Genomic DNA, 17,991 nt, shown 5'->3' with positions numbered 1-17,991 from the left:
ACTTAGTATGCCATATTGTGATGAAAATTTTCTCATCATCAATGCACTTATGGACCCACAGGATTCATCCTGCAGCGCTCTTGACCTCCTAAAGTCTCATCTCTAAGATATCAGTGAATCACGATGGTAATGTCAACAATTGGGTTAACTTGCAAGTTTGAATGAGCAATATGTGATCCGAACATTTGAGTTACCAGTTCATGATGATTTCCATTCAAAAACAAAAGTTGCCCTACTCTTTCATCAATCATTTCAGCTGAAACAAAGTAGGAAAAAATTCACACCATCATTGTGTTCTACACCTAAACAAATCAGGATAATAAATTTATGTTCTACACATAAAAGTCATTGTGATTAACCGAATATATGAGAAGAAACAATCTGCACTTGGAAATTTGACAAACATAATGGGTTATTGGCAACAAGTGAGAGAGTAAACAGTTCATTAACATGTCATGACTATATAATAATTGATGGAAGAAGAACTCACAAATATGTTTGATGTTAAGAACAACAGCATTAGTATAAAAAAGAACAACCTGCAAAATGGATTGAAGAAATGATTATATAGACAGCTTCAGGATGAACAGCACCAGAATTCCCTGGTTCCACCGCTTGCATCTTTGGTATCCCCCTGTAGAACTACAGTCTTTCCATTCGTGAGTGAAGGCATCTCATGCTTCTGTTGCTCCTGAGATAGGAAGACCTTCCTGCTCACTGCGTGGTAGATCTCCTCCACTACAGTCTGAAATGCTGCTGCAACATTGGAGGAGTCCAGTGCAGAGGTTTCCATGAAGAAAAGGCCTTGAGCCTCAGCTAGGGTCTTGCCCTCTGCGGTACTAACCTCCCTTGCATCCTTGAGATCAGTCTTGTTGCCCACCAGAATGGTCACGACATTCATGTCTGAGTGCACTGTTCAATGTTCATTTGTTTTAACAAGAGATAGAATTTTCAGAATTAACATGGAAATCAGAGGTTCCATCGTTCACAATGTGCTCAAACAACCACAGAACTAATGTTCAGCATTACTTACTGTGTAGTTCTTGTAACCATCGGCCAACGCTATCAAATGTCTGATGCCTGCTCACATCGTACACCAGAAGAGCTCCGACGGCTCCCCGATAGTATGCAGATGTAACAGCCTTGAAGCGCTCCTGACCGGCAGTATCCCATATCTGAGCTTTGACTTCCTTCCCATCAATGTCCATCGTTTTGGTTTGGAATTCGACCCCTATGGTCGACTTGGAGTTTGGGAAGAACTGATTCCGGGCGAATCTAGCTAGCAAATTCGACTTTCCAACAGCAGAGTCACCGATCAGAACAATTTTGAACAGATAGTCCTGACCCTGCTCTTCGTTTCCACTATATTCCATCTTTGTACTCAACTAGGTTGCTCCTCCTAGTGCAGGAATCTGATACATGTAACAAAAGAGAACGGGCGGCGATCATGCTATGAAACATGAACAGATGATTCAAGAGCATCGCCACGGCATTACTACCACAGATTCATAGACAACAGGAAGCCACTAAATCCACAAGAATCAAGACCAACGTCGACTACTTCCTTACCTCTTCGGATAACGAGCACCAAATCACGCCCAGGATCGGATCTTCGCCCTTGTATAGCTATCCCTCCGTTCTTTGGCGAGGCATTCATCAAGGGTTAGTCGCGGAGAAGGGGAAAGGGATCGAAGAGGGGGAACGATTTCTTTGGGAAGACGGGAGGGTTTGGTGCTTTCCTTTACGAGCAAGGCAGAATAGCGTCAGGTAGCCTGCACTGCCGCACCTCGTCTCGTAACAGAAGGGGACGTAGCTTGCCTAAGATGACTCGCGCTGACGGTGTACTCGGCTGTCAAACCGTTACAACCGACGCTGCAACGATATGACGGACGAGTTAATATTTATGGCGTATGAACGTAAATTAAAAGGCGGATCTAAACTCCATAAATAAGCAGGTGCGGTCCGACCCAATCAAGTGCAATACGATCAGCCGTTCTGACCTAATGTCATACTCGGATGGGCATGACGCCGAACCCGATTCGGATCCAAACTGCGTTATGCGATGATTCATTCCATTTAGCTGTGATCTCATCAGTACCGTATCGACTGATGAGCGGATATTTACAAGCATATCATGATCCGAGTGCAGTACCACAAATGTAATGCTAATGATAGGAGTTCTAAATGTTGGTCGGCTTGGACAATTGGGCTTATTGAGCTCAAATCTAGGTCAGAAAATAAAATATAGGGTTTGATACAGAGTGTGCAGCGTGCATACGGCAGGTGAGCGTATGGCGACGCACATAGAGAGAAATAAAGAGAAAAAGTAAGGTTTTAGAGATTTGTGCTTGACGATCGGTGGTCAAACGTTCTCAGTTTTGACCCAAATTTTATGTGGAGAATCCTTGCAGCAAACTCTACAATCCTAACGGTGTTGATCTATAGTTTACCCTCTCTAAGGTACTTTCCTGTAATATTCACTTTGTGAAACCTAAAATTTCGTTACGAGGAGATCCACGTAGGAAGATATAGCTAAGATCTATGATTTTGATATTATTATGATCCTCTCCATGTGAACCTGTTATCATTACTATTGATAGTGGAAGTTTGAGGTAGACTACGGTCCCGTGATTTTTTTCATATTGGGTTTTCCACGTTAAAAGATTTGGTCTCACTATGTGATTGATTATTTACTCTATGGTTTTTGTTGTGCTGGTTGATATTTTCATTTAGATATTAAGTTGGTATTTTGATAAGGAACCCATTTTGATACATAAAGAGGGAAAAAAATATTCCACTTTAACAGGTTTTTCCCAACAAGTGGTATCAGAGCATCAGGTTATTTGGTGCTAGTTTTTCTTGTATGATTGAAATGGAGTAGTTAGATGGTATGATTAAATTGAACTCATCAAATTATTCCACTTGGAGACATCTGATGAAAGATTTGCTTTATTGCAAAGATTTGTATAAGCCCATCAAGGTTAAAGATAAACCTTCTATTATGGACGATGAAGAATTGAAAGTTCAACATAGAAAAGCTATTGCCTATATTAGAAGATGGATGAATATAAACTTGCATGAGCATATTTCAGATGAAACCAGAGCAGATGTTGTTTGACAAAGGTTAAAAAATCTCTTTGCGAAAAAGACTATAGGAAATAGAATTTCTCTCCTCAAAAGGCTTGTAAATTTGAAGTATAAATATGGTAGTGGTAATATTGTTGAGTACATAAGCCTATTTCAGAGTCTTGCAAACAAGTTGGTTACTATGAAAATGAATATAGATGATGAAATGCAATGATTATTACTTCTCAACTCTTTATCAGAAAGTTGGAAAACGTATGTGGTGACTATTTGCAATTCCACGCCAGAAGGAACTCTAACTATAGATATGGTTAATGACAGTTTGCTAAATAAATGAAGATGTCAGAAGGAAAGAACATGGTGAATCTTCTTCTAGGGCATTTGTTATTGAAAAACAAGAAAAACATAGAAGAAGTCATATCAGAAATCCACATAATTATAGAGGAAGATCCAAGTCTAGAAGAGATATCAAATGTTTTCACTATAACAGACCAAGTCACATGAAGAAAAAGTGTAGGTTTTGGAAGCGAGAACAGAATGAAATGAAGAAAAATGAGAAAGAGACCAATACAGTTGCTGTTGAAGGTAATATAACTATTGTCTGTGATGAAGGTTGTGTTAGTCTTGTAGCTCAGGACAATAATTGAGTAATTGACTATGGTGCTTCATTTTATGTTACTTCTCATGGTAATTTATTTAGATCTTACATTGCTGGTGATTTTGGTAATGTCAGAATGAGAAATAGTGGTACATCTAAGATTGTGGGTATTAGAGATATTTGCTTAGAGACCAGTATTGGGAGCAAATTAATACTCAAAGATGTAAGACATGTTCCAGATATTCGTCTTAACTTGATATCTACAGGTAGACTTGATGATGAGGGCTTTGCACACTATTTTGGTGAAAGCAAATGGAAACTCATTAAAGGTTCTCTGATTGTGACAAAAGGAAAGAAACTTAACTCATTTTATGTTATGGAAGCTAAGCTACGTAAAGGAGAGATTAATGCAATTCAAAAAAGTGAAAGTATAGATCTTTGGCATAAGAGTTGCACAAGGTACATCTCTTAAATCTTGTGATCATTGCTTAGCTGGAAAAACACATAGAGTTGCATTTCAGACATATCCATCATCTAGAAGATCGGATGTTATTGATTTAGTTCGTACTGATATTTGTACTATGCAAACTAAAACTCTTGGAGGTACTCTTTATTTTGTTATTTTTATTGATTACCATTCTAGAAAAGTGTGAGCTTTTGCTTTGAAATCTAAAGACCAGGTACTCAATGTTTTCAAAGAGTTTCATGTCAGTGTTGAAAGAGAAACTGGCAGAAAGCTAAAGTGTATCCGATCAGATAATGGTGGTGAGTACAGGAGTCCTTTTGAGAATTATTGTAGGTTCTATGGTATCAGGCTTGAGAAAACAGTTCATAAAACTTCTCAACAGAACGGTGTGGCAGAAAGGATGAACAGAACCATTGAAGAAAGGATTATGTGTATGCTTTCTCATGCTAAGTTACCAAAGTCATTTTGGGGGGAGGCTATGAGAACTACAATTGATCTGATAAATCTTTCTCCATCCGTTCCTCTGAAAGGTGATGTTTCAGAGAGAGTTTGGAGAGGAAAAGATATATCTTATAATCACTTAAGAGTCTTTGGGTGTAAAGTATTTGTTCATATTCCTAAAGATGAGAGATCCAAACTTGATAGTAAAGCAAAAGCATGTATCTTCTTGGGATATGGTCATGAAGAGTTTGGGTACATATTATGGGATCCAGTGAATAAGAAGATTATTAGAAGCAGAGATGTTGTATTTCTTGAAGACCAATTGTTTGATGATGGTGATAATATTGAGAAGCCAGGAACTTCTGTTTATATTCCTTGGAGTCTGGGTCCAATTCCTTCACCTGTAGTTCATGATGATCATGGGGGAGATGAACAAGAAGATTGTGGTGAGAATATCAGTGATGATACACCTACAATTGATGATGATGAACCAACTGAACAAGCACCTCCACCACCAGTTGAGATTCCATTGAGAAGATCCACTAGAGAGCGACAATAATCTACCAAATATCCTCCACATAAGTATGTTATACTTACTGACGGGGGAGAGCCAGAAACTTACCAAGAAGCTATTCTACATGAGAATAAGAATGAGTGGGTTAAAGCCATGCAAGAAGAGATGAGATCCTTGCTTGAGAACCACACATATGACTTAGTAAAGTTGCCTAAAGAGAAGAAAACTCTCAAGAATAAGTGGGTTTACAAATTGAAGACTGAAAACAATAGCTCACAACAAAGATACAAGACACGACTAGTTGTGAAAGGATTCAGTTAGAAGAAATGTATTGACTTTGAAGAAATATTTTCTCCAGTTGTGAAAATATACTCTATCCGAGTTGTTCTTGGTTTAGCTGCCCGCTTGAATTTAGAAGTTGAGCAACTTGATGTAAAAACAGCATTTCTTCATGGTGATTTGGAAAAAGAAATTTACATGGAGCAACCAGAAGGTTTCAAAGTCAAGGAAAAAGAAAATCTAGTATGTAAGCTTAAGAAAAATTTATATGGACTCAAACAGACATCTAGACAGTGGTACAAGAAGTTTGATTCCTTTATGATGAGCCAAGGGTATGATAGAACCACATATGATCATTGTGTGTTTATGAAAAAATTTTCAAATGATGATTTTATTATTTTACTGCTATATGTGGATGATATGCTGATTGTTGGTCATGATGTTGGAAAAATTGGAAAGCTTAAAAAAGAGCTAAGTAAAGTTTTTGCCATGAAAGACTTGGGATCAGTGAAACAAATATTTGGCATGAAGATTCTTCGTGATAGGAAGAAAAGGAAGATTTGACTATCTCAGGAGACTTACATTGAAAATGTTCTTGAAAGATTCAACATGAGTAAAGCCAAAGCAGTTTGTTCTCCACTTACAGATCATTTGAAGCTTAATTCGAAACAATGTCCTACAAGCGAGAAAGAAAAAGAAGAAATGTCCAGAGTGCTTTACTCATCTGCAGTAGCCAGTTTGATGTATGCTATAGTTTGTACTAGGCCAGATATAGCTCATGCAGATGGAGTTGTCAACCGATTTCTCTCTAATCCTAGAAAGGAACATTGGGCAACAGTGAAATTAATATTAAGATATATAAGAGGTATTTCCAGGTTGTGTTTATGTTTTGACAGTGATGAACCTGTGTTAGAAAGTTACACAGATGCAGACATAACAGGTGATACTAATTCTAAGAAATCCACTTCGGGATTCTTGATGACATTTGTAGGAGGAGCAGTCTCTTGGCAGTCTAAGTTACAGAAGTATGTTGCTCTATCAACCACAAAAGCAGAATAAATAGTAATTACTGAAGCTTGCAATGAAGCTTTATGGATGAAAAAGTTTCTATAGGAATTGGGCTTGAAACAGGAAGGATATACTGTTTACTGTGACAGTAAGAGCGTCATTCACCTCTCCAAGAATTCAACATACCATTCTAGATCCAAGCATATTGATGTGAGATATCACTGGATTCGTGATATGCTTGAGTTGAAAGAATTACAGTCCGAAAACGTACATACCAGTGAGAATAGTTCAGATATGTTGACAAAGTCTTTGCGTAAGGAGAAGCTTGAAGCATGTAGGCGAAGAGCGGGCTTGGTACAGCCCACCATATGAGTTTGAGGGAGAGAATTATTGGGTTCAGCGGCTTGGACAATTGGACTTATTGAGCCCAAATCACTAATTGATGGCAGAAAACAAAAGATAGGGTTTGGTGCATGTGACTATGCAGCGTGCGTGTGGCAGGTGAGCGTGCAGCAAGCGACGAGAAAAGAAGAGAGAAAGTAAGGTTTTAGAGATTTCTGCTTGATGATCGGTGGCCAAACGTTCTCAGTTTTAGCTCAATTTTTTTGTGAAGAATCCTTGCAGCAAACTCTACAATCCTAACGGTGTTGATCTACAGTTTACCCTATCTAAGGTACTTTCCTGTAATATTTATTTTGTGAGACCTAAAATTCCCTTACGATAAGATCCATCTATGTGATGAAGATATAGTTAAGATCTATAATCTTGATGTTATTGTGATCCTATGATTATTATAGAGAAATCGATTGTAAACCTGTTATTATTATTATTCACAGTGAAAGTTTGAGGTGGACTACCGTCTCATGATTTTTCTCGTATTAGATTTTTTACGTTCCTATTTAGTACAGCCATTCATTCATTCGGCCAGCTTCATGCTATCTTCGATCTGTTGTATCAAGAGGGTGACGTTCTCACACGAGGAGCCACCTTCTTCCACAGCCGCCCTCGCCTTGTGTCCCAATTCCCTTGACCTGTTCCTCATTGCTTCCCCTCCCTCCCCTTCTCCCATCAAGCGAGACACGGCCCTGACCATGTCATCCTTCTTCACCAGCACCACATCTTTGTCCACTTGCCAAGGAGTCATGGTCTTGACTCCAATGGCAACTCCAGTTCTCAGCACCTCCACTATCAACTTCTCGTTGAGGAACTGTTCCGCGAAGTGTGGCCATGTTATCATCGGCACGCCAAAAGCTATGCCTTCCAACAACGAGTTCCAGCCGCAGTGCGTCATGAATCCTCCGATCGCCGGATGCGACAGGATCATCACTTGAGGGGCCCAGCCTCGAATGATAAGGCCCCTCGAGCTTGTCCTCTCCTCGAATCCTTGTGATAGCCATGTCTCCACCTCGGCGGATCTGTTCCCGGCTTTGATCACCCACAGAAAGGGGCAGTTCGAGGCCTCCAAGCCCAGTCCTATCTCGATGACTTGAGAAGGCGAGGTGCGAGCGAGGCTGCCAAAGCTCACATAAATCACAGAGCTCGGTTGCATGGAGTCGAGCCAGCGCAGGCATTGCGCCTGATCGATGGACGCTTTGTTTCCTCTGGCGGCTATATAGGCGGCATCTCTGTTGCACAGAAACATTGGACCAATCGTCCACACCTTCTTCCCGATGGCCTCCTGATACTGATCGATGCACGGAGCTTCCAAGTCACTGAAAGTATTCACTACAACACCATCGGACCTGCAGTCCTCCTCCATCATCTCCTCACGGAACTTTGCCATCTCTGGAATGAAAAGAGACCCAGGAATCAGGGCCCTTGGGATCTCAATGTGATGGGGAAACCCAGGCAAGACCACCGACTCTGCGCCATTGGTCACCTTGTCATTGGACTTGTTCTGAAGGAAGAGATGCCTGAAGAGGTGGAACAAACCGCCGGAGCCGCTGAACGTGAGCCTCGGAATGCCCAGCTCTCGAGCCATGTCGGCGGTCCAATACTGCATCGTGTCCGAGATGACGCAGCTCGGCGGCGGGTTCTGCTGGCGGAGGATCGACGTCAGCGGCCCGCGGAGCGTCCGGCAAGCATGCAGGAAGGCCACGGCGTGCTCTCTGGACGTCACGCAGTCGAGGTTCTCGCAGCCCTGGGGCAAGCCGAATTCCTCGCATGGGAAGCGAAGGGAGACGAACCGGATGGGGATGCCGGACCCCCTCGCGCGCTGGATGTCGGACTCGATCCGCGAGGCGTTGGCGGGGGTGGTGATGAAGGTGACGTGAACGCCGCGGCTGGCGAGGAGATGGGCCATGTCGACCATAGGAATGGTGTGGCCCTGCGCCATGAGGGGAACCAACACGAAGTGAGCTGTGGCGTCCATGGCTGCTCGTTTCCACCTTTCGGCACCCAGTTGCAGAGCAGGTGGAAGGTGAGGAAGAGGGAGCGAGGCAAGGTCAAAGATCCATCGCCTCTACTTTATTAAATGATCTGACACTCGAACGTTTTTATAATCGTCACGTGCAACTCGGAATCACACAAACGTCCGCCGTAGAGGACGTATGCTCACACGTCAGATAACTTGACCTCTCTTTTGGGCATTTTACCTAAAACAGCCCCCTTTCGGGTTTTTACCATATGATCGATACTTCCGTAATTGATTTTACGTGAGGGTAACTTTTTTCCGTCAATTTAATGAAAATATCACTCTCCCTCCATCAGCAGCCTCAAATCATTCTCATCACCAACCCGGACTCTTATCACGAGCGACACCGCCCTCTCCTCCTCCCTCGTTGTCGGCCTTTCCACGTCGCCTCCGTGCAACGTCGCTCACGAGTGATAGTCTTGTCCCCCTCCTTTGCCACCTGTGCAAAAGGCAACGGCCCTTATCCTCTCCGCTGGCACCCTCGTCGCCCACCGTTGTTCTATCTGTGTTGCACAAGCGGAAAAGGAAGGGGTTCAAGGCTATCGCCCGCGGGGGCGGGCACTACACAGAAGCGAAGTGGAAGGATGGGCGATGAGGGATGAGGAGGAGAAGGGGGAAGGATGGGGAAGGAGGAAGAGAGGAGGGGGAGCAAGGAAGGACGACGCTACCTATGATGGGAGCAGGAGGCAACAAGCGACGTCGCTCACGGTGGGAACAAGGGGCGGCGAAGGCGGAGACGACAACGATCGGAGGCTGCTTTGGAGGGGAAGGAGCATTTTCATCGAATTGGGGAAAAAGGATTGCCCCAAAGGTAAAAACAAATTTGGGGGTAATTTGGTAAAAGCATAACATGGGTGACATTGATATTACTAAAATGGCATTAAATATCATTTAATATATTTCACAAATATAATTATAATATTATCTTTTTCATATTTCAAAATTTTGATTGGTTGCTGTTAATCGAGTTTATATTATTCAGGAAAAAATGGCGAGTTTCGATTGTTCCTGAAAAATCTTGACTTTTTTAAAGCCTGATCTTTGGAAAGAGACCTATGATTGTGTCGTGTTCCTCTTGCTTTCTGATCTATAATAATTGTTGGTGTTTGATCCATAGGTGGAGAATATGGCTGCTATGCATATGTCTCACCCCTGATGATGATCTTTGGTGTTTGATCCCCACATCCAAGAAGGATCTCTAAGTACATACATATTCCAAGAAGGTTGTTATGGTTTTAAAGATTAAATTTTTTGTATGAAAATTAATTTTAAAAATTATCTAAATAAGTTTTTAGATTTTTTTACTATCTTTTATTTTTTATGAATAATTAATAATTTCATGTTGATTGAGGAATAGAAAGATCAAGAATGAGTTCGTCTGGTCATATTGATTTTTCTACGTTGTTGAATTTTCATTTTGGTTCCCAATGATAGCGTGCTACGCAACTAATTTTGAGTTTTCTTGAAATTGATGCTTTCTTTATGAGTTCTGATGTTGTTGCAGGATTAAGCTTTGTTCTCAAGGATAGATAAGGAAATCTGATGGTTGCGGCAGTGTCAGAACGATCCCAGAGTTCGTCTCGAAGAGCCGTCGACTCATTCCGCCAGCCACCGGAAGCTCCGAGTGCGGACGCCTTTGGCCCAAGAAAGGAGAGGGAGCCATCACTTTAGATGGGCCTTCCCGTCCGAAAAAAGCAAGACTATTTCCTCATTATGCCTTTTGGAAAGTAAAGACAAAGGATTGGATAGGGTCACCAGCAACGCCGCTATCTCTCGCTCCTCTTATCGCTGCCGACAAATTACCCCGTTACGGCGTCCCGCGGACCTGCGGTTGGTATCTCCGGGCTTTGTACAGCGAGACGAACGGTCGGAGCCGTCCCAGCCCATGATCGATGCGATAGACGTCGGTGATTGACGGAGGATATGCTCCTGGTGCGACGCGTGTCCACTTTGCTTTCCTAAATTATGAGTCGTGTCACATCCGCCGTCTGTCTCATTTATTGGCTTCCGCCTCTTCGAGTAATCCGGCGAAGTTTGGATCTTGTTCGAACGTGCCGTCCTTGGAGTCTCGCACCATCTGGATTCTTAGTTCGCTGATTTTGTTGTCTTCAGCTGTGGAAGTCTTCCGGTTTAGGGTTTTTTTTGTTCCCTTACGTATGTGTGGTCTTTAAATGCTGCTCCTTTTCGCCCGTCATTTACGGTTTGACGAGTTCCGACAGGCTTTTGGTACTAACTATTTACGTCTCAAGAGATGATGCTGTGGATTCCAAAGCTAATTTAGATTGGTTATGAAGCCTCTTTTCGAGCAAGAATTAATAGAGCTTATCAGTTTGGTTTTTAGTCACTGATACTCCGTGAATTGATAAAGTGGTCGTTCGTTTGTTGCATAGTTTGGAGTTGATGAGTTTCTGTACCCGAAATTTGACGCTGTGTTCTTTCTAGTACATTGAGAGCTGCAATTTCTAGGAGTCTTATTAGTTCTTATTAGCTATGTCTTAGAAGCTTGCTTTCCCCCAAAAATATGATTTAGGGTATTTTTGGTGTTCATGGTGATTGCTTCATTTTTCTAGGAGTCTTATTAGTTCTACATTGGAAAATGATTGTGATGCTTTTTTCCCCTCTTCTTCTTGGTGTTAAGTTGGTAAAATCTTTGTTAAAATTGGTTCTAATCGTTCACGATTTGTTGCAGGTTGTAGATTAATTTGTTTCCTAAATGGCCTCTGCTTCCTCTCATTGCCCGTTCAGACATATTTCTTTCCTTCAAAGCGAATCTAGGTTCCAATCTGCGGAATCTGGTTACTTTGGGACTCCGCAGTTCTTGAAGAGGAGCACTTCTGAGTTGATTATTTACCAAAATTCTGTAACTACGTATCTAAGGAAGGTAAAATCTTTCTGTGATGCATGAGCGGTAAACTGTAATCTTTAATTCTGATACCTTGTTCATTTTACATTGTGGGAAAGCTATGCAAGAAGGTAACTTGATAATGTTGCATTTAGTTTATTGCACTATTTGAGATTAATGATGAGATGCCTGATTATTTACCTGATCCTTGAAACAAAGATAATAAGATAATCTTGGTATCTGGAACAGTCCTCTGCGATGAAAAGTCGTGAGTTTCTGGAACATAGAAGCTAAGTGTTATCAACAGTAAAACTGAAGGCATATCTCTTTTGCAGGGTTGCAGACAGGTTGCTGCACTACCAGATATTGGTGATTTCTTCTGGGAAAAAGATCCAACTCCCATTTTAGACATGGTTGATATGCCAATTCAATTGAAGAATCTGTCCCACAAAGTCTGTTAGTTTCATAATTACTATGTAGTAAACCTTTGCTGAAATTTTTTACGTGAGTAATATGACAAATGACATTAATTCTAATTCAGGAACTAAAGCAATTAACTGGTGAAATTCGTTCTGAGATATCTTTTGTTATGTCAAAGACCCGTAGGCCCTTCAGAGCAAGTCTTGCAGTGGTGGAGTTAACAGTGGCTTTACATCATGTTTTTCATGCTCCCATGGACAAGATACTCTGGGATGATGGTGAACAGGTACTATGATTTGCTTGTAAACTAGAATCTATGATAACTTAAATGGTTCAAAATATCGTAATGGGGTTTCTATTGTAAATAGCGTTACTCCAATTTTACAGACATATGCACACAAGATTCTGACAGGAAGGCGCTCTCTTATGCATACACTTAAGCGAAAAGATGGTCTCTCGGGTTTCACTTCTCGAGCAGAAAGCAAGTACGACGCATTTGGTGCTGGGCATGGATGCAATAGCATATCTGCTGGGCTTGGTACTTTCTTTGGCTTCTTTTCCCTTATAATTTTGAGTCCATTAGGTGTAAAACAAGCCTCCAGGATGTGTTAGGTTAACTTTCATATGTATTATTGTTGACATTGGGAAGCATCTATGGTTTCAGTTTCATATACCATATTGAAAAGCAAGCTCTTGCTACATGCGGGTAATAAAATATCTGCAACATCAATTGCCTCTAACAATTAGATATTCCTTTTACTTGATGAGCTTGCATATATGGGAAAACTTTCCTGAAGATTTGGATACTTTGTTTTTCTTGTTGTTCTCTGCCATTCTAGAATAAAGATTGAATTTCTTACGTCCGTTGTTTGCATCTACACAAGAGCAGATTTTCTAACAAATGAAATCCAACATATCATAAACATTTCTGCAGTATGTTTTTGTTATAAAAAATGTTATTCGATTAGGAATTTCTTAAGTAGTAAATTGTATTCATACATGGACTAATGCTTATCATTTTTGTTACAAGCACTTTTTAATGTGCATATGAATTTTTATTTAGGTTAGAATGTAAGCTTATATTTGATACTTGGCATATGAAGACATTGAATTTAAAAGTATTGTGATTATTTTAATTTTATGTCCATCATTTTCATTAATATTTTAGTGAAAGTAGTTTACTTGTTTTAGCATTGCTTTAAATTTGTGGATATATTATAACATCTCCAACATTGAGCAGTAGACTACAAATATTACATAGTTTATTTGAAAAGTAAATGTAGCCTTTCTTTACTTGTCTAGTTATTACTAGTAACTAGTGACATGCTTTATGAAATAAACTATTCTTATCAACTGGACCAGGTTAATATAATGAATATAGCAATTGAAATCATAGATACGATCGAAGTCTTTCATTTAATTGTAAACCAAAGTTGAAGCGGAGATTGGAATCTTAGCATATTCAGATGAAACTGATTATTATGATGGAATTTCTAAATGGTAAAGATTAAGTTTTGGAAGGCTAGCTGAAATCTACATTGTAAGTTGAAGTTACAAATACTTCCCCTTATTTAAATTCAATTTTAAGAAAATTCAAAGGATAGGAGAGTGTGCATTTGGATCAGTTAATTCAGTTTGGTTCTGTCTACCTTGTACTACAAAAATTATCTTTCCACATGACATATACGTGCATTTGACAAACAATAGTTCCCAGAAGAGAGATAATTTCTCATTCGCCAGGCCATGTTATTCTAGGATGGTACTGTTATGAACAAATAAACCAGTGATATTGTATCCATTTGTTGGATCTTTACTAGTTGCTTTTTTATGTTTTAGTAACCATGTTTACAATTGAGATCCAGTGATTTGATTTATTTTAAAGCAAATCCTGGTTTTAGTTGCAGTGCTTATTCTCTTTCAGGCATGGCAGTTGCAAGGGATATTAATGGAAAGAAGAATCGTATAGTGACAGTTATAAGTAATTGGACAACGATGGCTGGTCAGGTCTATGAGGCAATGAGCAATGCTGGGTACCTTGATTCTAACATGATAGTGATTTTAAATGATAGTAGGCACTCTTTACACCCTAAGCTTAGTGAAGGACCAAAAATGACAATCAATCCGATCTCAAGCACTTTAAGCAAGATTCAATCTAGTAGATCCTTCCGGAGATTCAGGGAAGCTGCAAAGGTAAATGCTTTCTATTTGAATCATGAATCGCCATAGCACTTTCATGTCTACGTAGGCTCAGGCAGTATAAATATTCATGATACTTGCTTAACAAGATTTATCATACGACTGAATATTTGAATGGTACTATGGCATACAAGCCTATCACAACATGTGTATAATTGTCGTAACCCATAATGGTTTGGTAACTGTCTCTCCACCACTATTTGGGGTTTAATTTAATTATTTTCTTACTTATAATTGAACGCTTTATTCTTCTCATGGGTGCCAATGTCAGGGTGTAACGAAAAGAATCGGTAAAACTATGCACGAATTGGCAGCTAAAGTTGATGAGTATACACGTGGTATGATTGGTCCTCTTGGAGCTACTCTCTTTGAAGAACTTGGGCTGTACTACATTGGACCAGTGGATGGACACAATATTGATGATCTAATTTGTGTACTCAATGAAGTGGCATCATTGGATTCAACTGGACCCGTATTGGTTCATGTAATTACAGAAGATGAGGACTTGGAAAGTATTCAGAAAGGTAAGATAGTGGGATCATTGGCCATTATGGGCTGTTGCAAGGCACAGTTCCATGTTTTATTGTATGTGGATTTATTACATTTATCTATCTTTTGTAAAATGTATATTTCTGTATTAATTACTTGTTCTCACATTGGCTGTTAACAGAGAACTCAAAATCATGTTCTAATTCCATCAACAGCAACCCCTCGAGGACATTCAATGATTGTCTTGCTGAAGCTATAGTTGCAGAAGCAGAAAGGGACAAAGAAATTGTAGTGGTTCATGCAGGCATGGGAGTCGATCCATCACTTAAGCTCTTCCAGTCCAGATTTCCTGACAGATTTTTTGATGTTGGTATGGCAGAACAACATGCTATTACTTTTGCTGCGGGCTTATCTTGCGGGGGTTTGAAACCGTTCTGCATAATTCCGTCAACATTCTTACAAAGAGGATATGATCAGGTATTGTTTCTTGCCCTTGCACTCATCCCCTTCCTGTGCCAGGTGTACTGGTCAATGGCAAAAATGAGTTCCATTAAAAAAGCATTACAAGAAAATTTGAAATAATTATGTTCTTTGTGTAGGTTATCCAAGATGTAGATCTACAGAGACTTCCTGTGAGATTTGCCATTAGTAGTGCAGGGCTGGCAGGATCTGAAGGTCCAATTCATTCTGGAGTTTTTGACATAACATTTATGGCATGCTTGCCAAATATGATTGTCATGGCACCATCAGATGAAGATGAACTTATTGACATGGTGGCTACTGCTGCTTGTGTTAATGACAGGCCTATTTGCTTCCGGTATCCCAGGGTAGCTATTATGGGAAACAATGGTCTATTACATAGTGGAATGCCTCTTGAGGTACCTTTTTGTGATTTTCTCCCTACAGCTTCCATTCTGATTTTCCCCCTTATGTAGTGTAATTTTCATCGTGGTTGGGATCTTAGAACTTTTCAAAGGCAATTTGTTTGTCTTGTCAATTCCTTCATGTTCTGACAAATCAGTATAATATGTAGGAGGCCAGAATTTTGACTCTTTTCATCTCAGCACCTCATTTAAAATTTCTTTTGTTCAAGCCTTTCTCTTTTCTTGTAAAGTAAAAATTGATCTCAACGTCGAGCTGCGAAAGCTGGGTAGGATCTGTAGTTTTACAATTTGATATTTTTTACTGTGATCTCACGGACATGAAAGAATATGATATCCATAAACGACTTGTAATTTTACCCCAGACTTGGGAGGAGCCTTGTTCATTAATCCATCCTAAACAAATATGATATCTATTAACATATGCTGCTCACATCGTGTCTAGTCTGTAGTTCTGTACATCCATCGTCAGATACTGTTGCATATCTGCATATATGAATAACAGTTTACATAATTCGAACATTAAGAAACAGAAGAATGAACCTCTATTCGACATGCTGGGTACACTTATTACCATTCTGCTCGTGTGGATTTATCTTCAGACTGTAATCACATTGTTGGTTATATTTCCAGCTTATGCCCCACTATATCCTAGTTCAGTTTGTTCTATCTGTTGTCTGATTTTGACTATTTTTCACTTCTGTGAAAATTTGACTGCGAGGTATGACATTTTGGCCTTGATCCACGCTGGAAGTAGTTTGGTTATATTATTGGTTTTCCTGTCATTGCACATAGAAACTCATTTTTTAATAAGATGATTTTACGTATTAAATTATGTTTCTGCAATATAGATTTCTGTCGGAAACAGCATACAAGTATCTCATCTTGGATTTGACCGGCTGTGCTTTAGCAAACTTGTATCTCTATGGTTGTAATTACTTGTTTCAGATTGGGAAGGGAGAGATGCTAGTAGAAGGAAAACATGTGGCTTTGCTTGGCTATGGTGTGATGGTTCAGAATTGCCTAAAGGCACAATCTCTGCTTGCTGGCCTCGGTATCCAAGTGACCGTTGCCAGTGCAAGGTTTTGCAAGCCACTTGACATCGAGCTTATCCGAAGGCTATGTCAGGAGCATGAGTTTTTGATAACTGTCGAGGAAGGAACCATTGGTGGTTTTGGTTCTCATGTTTCACAATTCATGGCACTTGATGGTTTGCTTGATGGAAGAGTAAAGGTATTTATCTTGCTTTTCCCAAATTTGTACCCTTTGTGTTTGTACCTATAAAAGTTGGCAATAAGATGAATGGCTGCAAGACAACATAAGGTGATGGTCTTATCTTCTAAATTATCTGTTCAAAGGATATCCAGATTGTGTGATGGCTGTCACCTACAACTTGAATTTCCTGTCCACAAACGTCACATGCATACTTCATATTAAATCATATTTATAACATTACGCTTGAACATTTATCAAATGCATAATTAATAAAAGTATTCCATGCTTATGATATCTGCTATATGACATTCCTGACATTTTCCTTGATAGAAAATGTTGAGAGAATCAAAAAGCAAACTTTTAAATGATGACATTTTTGCATGAATGCATCTACATGATCGACCGATCTGGATTTTGTTCTTTTTTTGGGGCAACTCCATTCTTTCTTCTCTTATCATGATATGTTGATTTTCAAATGATCAAGCGCTCATTTTACGGATGTTCTTATTGAATCACCAGTGGCGACCCATTCTACTACCAGACAACTACATAGAGCAAGCAACCCCAAGGGAACAGCTAGAGATTGCTGGACTGACCGGCCATCACATTGCAGCCACAACATTAAGTCTGTTGGGACGTCATCGGGAGGCCTTTCTCTTAATGCGGTAGAAAGTTCTGAACGGGAACATCCGCAGGAGATTCAAAAGGGGGAATTTTATACTGATGTCTGCAGTTAAGCCTCCGAGTTCTTATCGAGGCTGCCAGATTTTGATCGACATCCGTGGGCCGATATGGAAATTGGGAGAGAAATTGTATAATTTTTTGTCGATATGCTCATTGTTCAGAGTTGTATTCTGTTATCGAATGCAAGCTTCTTCAGCGGGGAGTGAGCTTCTTGAAGGGATGCGCCTTTTGCATCTTAAGAGCTCTTATGTTGTATGGATCACATTTAGTAGTCCCGAGTCACATTTTATCCATGGACGTTCATTTTTGTGCCGGCATGATAAATTTAATTTGTATTTGAGATATGCTAGACCTAAATAAGGTCTAACTCAACTAAGTTGGTTCAACTTATTTTGATGAATTAGATCGAGACTCATTGATTGCACATCGCGCGGAATCAGATTGAGGCAATGAGTTTGGCT

General features: G+C 40.0%; 3 protein-coding genes across 9 annotated transcripts; 1 reads left to right on the top strand and 2 right to left on the bottom strand.

The window, feature by feature from the left end:
- Window positions 1-441: 441 nt before the first annotated feature.
- LOC103984076 (ras-related protein RABA5a) lies at window positions 442-1,710 on the bottom strand. Of its 2 annotated transcripts, none has more exons than XM_018826328.2 (3): window positions 1,570-1,710; window positions 1,034-1,450; window positions 442-912 (listed from the first exon to the last, which is right to left on the bottom strand). In XM_018826328.2, the coding sequence occupies exons 2-3, from the start codon at window positions 1,371-1,373 to the stop codon at window positions 578-580; spliced, it is 675 nt and encodes a 224-aa protein (XP_018681873.2). In that variant the 5' UTR covers window positions 1,374-1,450; window positions 1,570-1,710; the 3' UTR covers window positions 442-577. The 2 variants fall into 2 exon arrangements, with proteins under 2 accessions (XP_018681873.2, XP_009399771.2); XM_009401496.3 differs by having other exon boundaries at window positions 1,034-1,412; window positions 1,570-1,709.
- A 5,486-nt stretch (window positions 1,711-7,196) lies between these two features.
- Window positions 7,197-8,875, bottom strand: LOC103984075 (UDP-glycosyltransferase 73C6). Its single transcript, XM_009401495.3, has one exon. It carries the CDS (start codon window positions 8,759-8,761, stop codon window positions 7,307-7,309), a length of 1,455 nt encoding a protein of 484 aa, XP_009399770.2. The 5' UTR covers window positions 8,762-8,875; the 3' UTR covers window positions 7,197-7,306.
- Window positions 8,876-9,129: 254 nt separating this feature from the next.
- Window positions 9,130-17,954, top strand: LOC103984073 (probable 1-deoxy-D-xylulose-5-phosphate synthase, chloroplastic). 6 transcript variants are annotated; one of them, XM_009401489.3, is made up of 13 exons: window positions 9,130-9,614; window positions 9,921-10,026; window positions 10,308-10,735; window positions 11,493-11,684; window positions 11,981-12,097; window positions 12,187-12,351; window positions 12,453-12,603; window positions 13,987-14,255; window positions 14,533-14,785; window positions 14,932-15,227; window positions 15,350-15,628; window positions 16,580-16,864; window positions 17,366-17,954. In XM_009401489.3, the coding sequence occupies exons 4-13, from the start codon at window positions 11,517-11,519 to the stop codon at window positions 17,513-17,515; spliced, it is 2,133 nt and encodes a 710-aa protein (XP_009399764.2). In that variant the 5' UTR covers window positions 9,130-9,614; window positions 9,921-10,026; window positions 10,308-10,735; window positions 11,493-11,516; the 3' UTR covers window positions 17,516-17,954. The 6 variants fall into 6 exon arrangements, with proteins under 6 accessions (XP_009399764.2, XP_064964212.1, XP_009399765.2 ...); XM_065108140.1 differs by lacking the exon at window positions 9,921-10,026 and having other exon boundaries at window positions 12,244-12,351; window positions 17,366-17,872; XM_009401490.3 differs by lacking the exon at window positions 9,921-10,026 and having other exon boundaries at window positions 17,366-17,872.
- The last annotated feature ends 37 nt before the right edge of the window (window positions 17,955-17,991 follow it).

The sequence above is a fragment of the Musa acuminata genome, chromosome BXJ2-5 (genome assembly GCF_036884655.1).
Source record: "Musa acuminata AAA Group cultivar baxijiao chromosome BXJ2-5, Cavendish_Baxijiao_AAA, whole genome shotgun sequence".
Classification (NCBI taxonomy): domain Eukaryota; kingdom Viridiplantae; phylum Streptophyta; class Magnoliopsida; order Zingiberales; family Musaceae; genus Musa; species Musa acuminata.
The sequence above is the reverse complement of the archived record's forward strand: the minus strand, read 5'-3'. Positions and strand labels throughout refer to the sequence as shown.

What these genes read in the sequence shown, in the direction of transcription:
- LOC103984076 (XM_018826328.2), bottom strand. Translation starts at nt 1,373, where the DNA reads ATGGAATATAGTGGAAACGAAGAGCAGGGTCAGGACTATCTGTTCAAA. An exon ending in ATGGTTACAAGAACTACACA is followed by an intron (nt 913 to 1,033) that starts GTAAGTAATGCT and finishes AACATTGAACAG; the next exon opens with TGCACTCAGACATGAATGTC.
- LOC103984075 (XM_009401495.3), bottom strand. Translation starts at nt 8,761, where the DNA reads ATGGACGCCACAGCTCACTTCGTGTTGGTTCCCCTCATGGCGCAGGGC.
- LOC103984073 (XM_009401489.3), top strand. Translation starts at nt 11,517, where the DNA reads ATGGCCTCTGCTTCCTCTCATTGCCCGTTCAGACATATTTCTTTCCTT. An exon ending in TAACTACGTATCTAAGGAAG is followed by an intron (nt 11,685 to 11,980) that starts GTAAAATCTTTC and finishes TCTCTTTTGCAG; the next exon opens with GGTTGCAGACAGGTTGCTGC. An exon ending in CTTGGAAAGTATTCAGAAAG is followed by an intron (nt 14,786 to 14,931) that starts GTAAGATAGTGG and finishes GGCTGTTAACAG; the next exon opens with AGAACTCAAAATCATGTTCT.